Raw genomic sequence first — 6,704 nt, 5'->3', positions numbered from 1 at the left:
CCCTTTAAGTATTTCAAATATAGGCTATTATATATGCTACATGCACGCACAGAGTTTTTTTTTTCTTACTATCTTTTGGGGGTTTCTTGCTTTTAGACTAGTCGACTAGTCGGATACAAAACTTTCGTTTAAACGTCAGTCAAATTAGTCGTCGCGCACATCCCTATTGCACAGTGTGATATATTTCATTCAGTTGTGTACTTACGTTATCCCAAAAGTTCCCAAGGATTTGTAAATCCAGAGAAATTCCAGATTTAAATAATGACTCGTCCCTGGTCATTGTTGCCTATCAATGACATAAAATCCGCACTATCCTCAGTTTCCGCTTCTAGAAACTATGCCAACACACAACACAAATGCTGCTACACAGTTAAACTAAATCCATTACGGCTGTGGCGAATAAAATGAAATCAAAAGTGTTGACAAAAGTGTTACATTTAGATCTGCTCAATGTTGCGCCATGATTTTTTTACGTGTTTTTACAGTGTTGCGCATTATAACCAATCACACGCAAGTCCTTTGAGCTTATGAATGCAGTGGCCAATCAGAGGCGTTCAGATGAGTTTTTTGTTCAGCGCACGCACTCGCTGACTGAATTAAGCTCTCACGCGAATTCTCTCATCATAAACAACAAAGTGGAGATGTACGTATGAAGCAAGAGATTCATTCATCAAACTGTGTATAGACAGCTTTACTGAGACTTTTTTGAGAGTGCTTAAAGGGGTCATATGATGCGATTTAAATTTTTCCTTTCTCTTTGGAGTGTTTCTTTATAAATTTTCTTTATAAAAGTTAAGAGTCAACCACCCCTACCTAAACCGCCTCATTTAAACACGCCCCCCACATGTCTACGTCACGATGTGGGAAGATTTGCATAACGCCGCCCAAATGTTCAAGCAAAGAAAGAAGGCGTAACTTTTATTCTCGCTGTAGTATTGTTGTTGCCACCATGTCGTGAAGACGCTGTGTGTTTCATTGTGAAAGCGAAACTACTTTGTTTGGCCTTCTAAAAGAGAACGATATCCGCTTCGTCATGCCTTGAGCTGGTCCGTGCTGGTCGCTGAGGCGCATAAACATTTCATTACACCAAATAATGTTCTTTTTAGCAACATCATATGACCCCGACTGAAGACTTCGATTTCATTATGTAAAATACATTTATATTACAGCATGTGATATCATATATATCGGCTTTATACCAGCCATTAGCCACCCTGATATATCGGCATCGTCAATCAAAAAAATATATATCGGTCAAATAGTTGACAGCCAATCAGAATCCATCTGATTTTAAAAAGCTTGAACATTTAAAATAGCAAGACACAAAACTGCAGCTTGCCTACAATAAACAGAAAGTTATCAGGTGTTGGTGTCAACAATAATATAGTTATCGTTAATTACACCATTTATTTCTCAATAAATTAAACCTTTCATTGTAGCTGGACACTATTATACACAAATGTTACATACAGTCAAGATACATGTACCGTCACTGACTTTAAAATGTCCCATTGTTTTAAAGCTGCAATTCGCTACCTCCTAAAACTGCAGCAAGATGGAACCGGATCCAAAAAAAAGGCATGCCAATGCAACTGTGAAAGGTGAACTGGATGGACTAGCGGGTACTACAGATGATTCAATTAGGCCTAGTTGAGCGAATACGCTTGTTCAAGCGGCAAAAGCACAAGTTTGGCTCGTACCCTTATCGATCACCTGGTAAAATGTGTATAATCACACAACAACAATAATATCGCAGACAGAATGCAATAACACATTGTTTGCTCCAAAATTAAGGAAATATGAATCTAACAGTGAACAGGTGTTGCTTTACCATTTGTTCGATGTGAAATAAACATGGAGCTGAAAAGAGCGAGCTGTATGGGCCAAAAGCCACTCCAGATGAGACACTTGTATGATGAGAGCTCTTAACTGCCTACATGACACCGAAAGGGCACAACTGCTTCCTGGTGGTGTCCTGTTAAACCAGAGGCCAGAAAACATTGCCCTCATCTGACAACACCAGCTTCCAGCTACGACTATGATCAGCAAAATAAGAATGAAGAATTTTCAAATTATATATATATATATCAGCTTTAATGCACTTATCAAAATAACAGAAGCAACTCAAATGTCAAAAATTTCAGCAAAAAATAGTACTTAAAATAGTATAATTTAAATTATAATATATTATTATAATTTAAATAGTATAAATAGTATAATTTAACAGTCTTCAAAGTATTGGGAAAAATATGTTCAAATACTCAATTTAATGTCAAAAAACTTTACATAAACACTTTTTTCCCCCCCAAAGTCCCCAAAAGCCAATTCATTTCGCTCCAAATTCCAATTTTTGTTTGTTTGTTTTGTTTTGTTTTCATTTTTCTGGATTCCATTTTTCCCTATTTTACATTTTTCTGGACATTTTAATGGTTTAATTAAATTTTAGTAATTGTAAAGCAGTCTAATTATTTGAAATCATGAAACTTAGACAATTAAACAACAATTCATTAAAAGTTTAACAAAAAATACATTTTTAGGGCCCTATGAAATGTGTTTTATATTTTCCCAAATTCGGTTTCATTTTTCCCAGGTTCCATTTTATTTTTCAACAAATTGCATGCCTTGCATTAATTTTTTTTCTTTTCTGGACTCCATTTTAATGGCTAAATTAAATTTGAATAATCAAAAATCATGTCTTATTAATTGAAATCATGAAACGTTTACAAATCGAACAACAATTTATTAAAAGCTTAATAAAAAATTAAATTTTTAGGGCGCTATGAAATATGTTTCCATGTCCTATATTTAATTTTTCCTGCATTCCATGTTAATGAAATTTTAATACAATTGTAATAATCAAAATGCATGTGTTAGTAAAAAAACAAGTATTTGATTTAATTCAGCAAATATGATGCATGGCCGTGTAATGAGTCATTTTTAAGAAAAATTAAGCATTTTTCAGCCCTAACCCCCTATAAATTACTAGCTCTTTGCGCAAAGGGATTTGAATTCATAATACAAATGCACACACCTGCCATTTCTGACATCCGAGTGCTGCTTTCAGACCCCATCAGTCACTAAACCATCTATCATAGAACCGAGTTTTGTTCATCAAATTTGCATAGAGCGCAGATGAGATGTGTATGCATGTAACATGGCACTTTACGCTGAGAGCTTTTAATTTGCCTTCCCATCAAGCATAATTCTGCGGCTGGCGTGATCGGCAGGCCTTCAAACAAATGGCAGAGTTTAAGAGCGTTCTGGCATGCAACTGCTCTCGTAACACAAGCATTTAAGCTAATAAAAAACACAAGTGCAGGAATGAGTCATGCAATCAAACAATGAGGCAGCAAAGCGCAGCTCCAGATAGAGAGTGATAATGTGAGTCCGTCTGCTGCTGCGCTGACAGATCAAACTGGACACACGACCTGATTTACACACCGATCGGATTCCACCGCAATACTAGAGCGATGAAAAAAGACATGAAACAGATTTCACAAAACATAACGGTCATAACTTATATTACACAGAGTGGCTTAATTCGTCAAAAATTAGTCAAAACGAAGACAGTTTGATGTTCGTCGTAGAAGTCACACTGCAGGACTGTGCGCCAAATCTTGTGACACCGCCAGAATTTCGTCGGAGGTAAAAATTTGTTCGCAACAGCCAGTAATCGGCTGTCGGTGAACATGTCAAACTAACGATCAAAGACTACAGATTTTAGCCAAGGATTGGAGGAATCTTTTAGGATTTTCAAAATTTTGTCTCAGCTGACCAAATTGTGGCCAACATCGCACAGTGTGCGCATAAACACATTTCATTACACCAAATACACAAAATAATGTTATTTTTAGCAGCATCATATGACCCCTTTAAACATGTAATTAGTCAAATAATTGCACATTTATATTAATTCAGTTAATTAAATAGCCTATATACTGTGGGGTGGTGAACTAAACCATAATGAGCCTTTAATATATATAACCTATTCCGCGTTTTCTGCGACTATCCGACGAATAATGTTTTTGTCTACTAATGTTTCGTCAACTGGTCAGCCCTAATTTATTCCCAGTCATCTCAATTTTGCACCTACTATTTAGTAAAAAATTAATTAAAAAAAGAAAAAAAAAACATTTGCTGTAGATGCTAAAAGTGATTATAAACATCACAACATGATAATGTACAGTACGAAAATGCATATTAATTTTGAGATTTGCAATCTGAATATAAAGATATTTAGTTTTTTATTTCTGTTTAGCTTTATTTTAGTTTTGGTCATTTTAGAACTTCAACTCATTTTATTTTAGTTAGCTGCAAAGGCGACATTTCTGAGTTTTGTTAAAAATGTTAAGTTTTTCATCTAATAATTTATGGTATTTAAGCTTTATTTAAATTAACGAAAACTATTTTAATGGTTTTAGCTAATAACAACAACGAAAATAAATAAAACAAAAATACTGGTTAGAAACTTAAATGGAAAAAAAGCAGAATATTGCAAAAAAATATTTGCGAATAACGCAGAATTTCCATTCCATGGGGAACAAAATTGTTATTTCTGGGTAAGTCAGAGAAAAACAGAAAAGGAAGTTGTAGCCACTGATGAAGCGACCACCGCTATTTTCGATTTTCCGATTAATCGTTTTTTTAAATGACGTCCTTTAACAGTAAACCTCTGTTGTGCAGCACTTTGTTTGCCTTCATCTGATTTCCAGAAAAATTAAGAACATTTTATAGGGCCCTACTATTGCTTAAAAAGGACCCTATACAAAAAAAAAGAATAGGTTTAAAATGCAGGCATGTGGTTCTTAATTTCTTTTTATTAATTCACCATTTGTAAACTGATGTTTACTGTTCATTTTTTAGAAATATCAATAGCATTTGTATTAAAACTATATTCACTGAATGTAATAAAAAAAAATCGAGAATCGAATCGAAAGCTTGCGAATCGAAATCGAATCGAATCGGGACATCTGAATCGATACCCAGCCCTACTTATAGCGAGCAAACAAAACACTCGGACAAACTTTATGCTTGCTAGCAATCAGCAGCAGATGCTTTATGACTGTGTCAGTATGTTCTGGAAAGTCATCTGGGCAAATAATTCAGTGACATGACCTCAGGTAAAGTTACATGATTTCTGTGATGCACAACTAGGAAATTATACATAAATATAAATGTCTTCTTACAGAATACATTTTTTATGTGCAATTTAAAAAAAAAATTGTTTTAAAATATGCTGTTTCCAACCAGGGTTTATATACAATATGTCAAAATTTGCATTAATATACATGAATTGATAATAGGGATATTCATCAGGGACCGTTTTCATTCGCATAATCTCAAATCTTCTCACAACTCTGAACTCTAAACGGCTGAAACCACAGCAAAGGAAACTGGCCATCTCACCTTGTTGATATTGCCGGCTTGCTGGGTGTTGATGCCCATCTGCTGTGCCCCCTGTGTGAGCGTCTCTGCCAGGACACTGCCCGCTCCTCCCTGTGCCGCCACCCCCGCTGCTCCTCCCGCCCCTACAGAAGGTGCCACCTGCATGCCAGCACCCTGGTACTGCATCCCCGGCGCTCCTCGACCGCGGCCTACAGAGCCGAGAGTCCCATTGATCACCTGACCCGGCTGTCCGCCCACGTTCTGTCCCATCATGCTGCTGTTCAGCATGGCCTGGTTAAATCCTGTGCCGAGTCCCATGCCAGCTGAGCCAGCGTTATTGCCCTGCGTCCCAGGAGTGCCGCCTAGTTTCTGTGTTTGAGAGGGGTGGGAAGGGGAGCCCTGGCCCATGGGACTCTTTCCAAGCCCGCCCAGCTGAGATCCGATGCCGCCGGGTTGCGGACTGGCCGAGTTCATCCCAGCGCTGCTTCCTGGCCGCAGAAGCTCGGAGAGCTGCTTGTGCTTGGCAGCAGCGTCGGGGACCATGGGGCCATGACTGCCTTTACCTGTAGCCCCGCCGTTAGAGGACATGGACATCAGCCCCAGGTCTCCGTTAGGTATCAGCTCATCTGGAAGATCGTTCTCCAGGTCATCCCAGGAAAGTGAACCCAACTCTGAGGAAATAAAGAGAGGGAGAAATTTAATTTTGTGTGTGGTTATTTCTTCTCTTCTCTTTAGAAGGTTGTGAGTTTCTTATTGACCTTAATGCACATAAATTTGACGTGAACGAAAATGAGAATTTGATGAATGCCTCAAGATGTGTATCAGAAACCCAGTTTGCAGGTTTCAATTCATGTGTTTTTATGCCAACACTGAGAAATTGCATAAAATTAGCTGGTTGGGAATTTCCAAAGTGCATATAAAAAATGAATATGATCGCTTGAGGCAGATATATGTTTTATTCATCAGGAAGACATGCACATTTACTGTATAAATTTCCAGATGAGCCATAAAAAAAAAATGTAATTAAAATGTTCAAAAAATTATTAGAAGAAAAAATAGTTGAGTTCTACAATTCTAAAAAAATTCCCCGTATTTAATCACATTAGCTACATTTCCATCCATGTACTTTTATGCAAATATTGGGAAATTGCATAAAAATTGCAGGTTGGAAATTTCCAAAGTGCATAAAAAAATGTATGAGATGCATTTTTTAAAATTTGGTAAGACGACACACTAACTCTTTTATATATCATATTTTGTGTTCTACGTGTTGCTGTTTGAAACGTGTATAGTGTATATATACAATATATATATATATA

The 6,704-nt window shown here is 36.8% G+C and overlaps 1 protein-coding gene across 3 annotated transcripts in view; it reads right to left on the bottom strand.

Moving 5' to 3' along the window:
- LOC107755349 (CREB-binding protein-like) overlaps positions 1–6,704 on the bottom strand; it is a 55,497-nt gene that overhangs the window by 32,651 nt on the left and 16,142 nt on the right. For all 3 annotated transcript variants that reach the window (XM_016572113.1, XM_016572114.1, XM_016572115.1), the window contains exon 2: positions 5,407–6,056. In XM_016572113.1, the coding sequence (XP_016427599.1) occupies positions 5,407–6,056 (650 nt within the window). The remainder of the gene's footprint in view (positions 1–5,406; positions 6,057–6,704) is intronic.

The sequence above is a fragment of the Sinocyclocheilus rhinocerous genome, unplaced genomic scaffold, assembly GCF_001515625.1.
Source record: "Sinocyclocheilus rhinocerous isolate Xijiao unplaced genomic scaffold, SAMN03320098_v1.1 scaffold2307, whole genome shotgun sequence".
NCBI classification, from domain to species: Eukaryota; Metazoa; Chordata; class Actinopteri; order Cypriniformes; family Cyprinidae; genus Sinocyclocheilus; species Sinocyclocheilus rhinocerous.
This window is presented reverse-complemented; position numbering and strand designations above follow the sequence as displayed.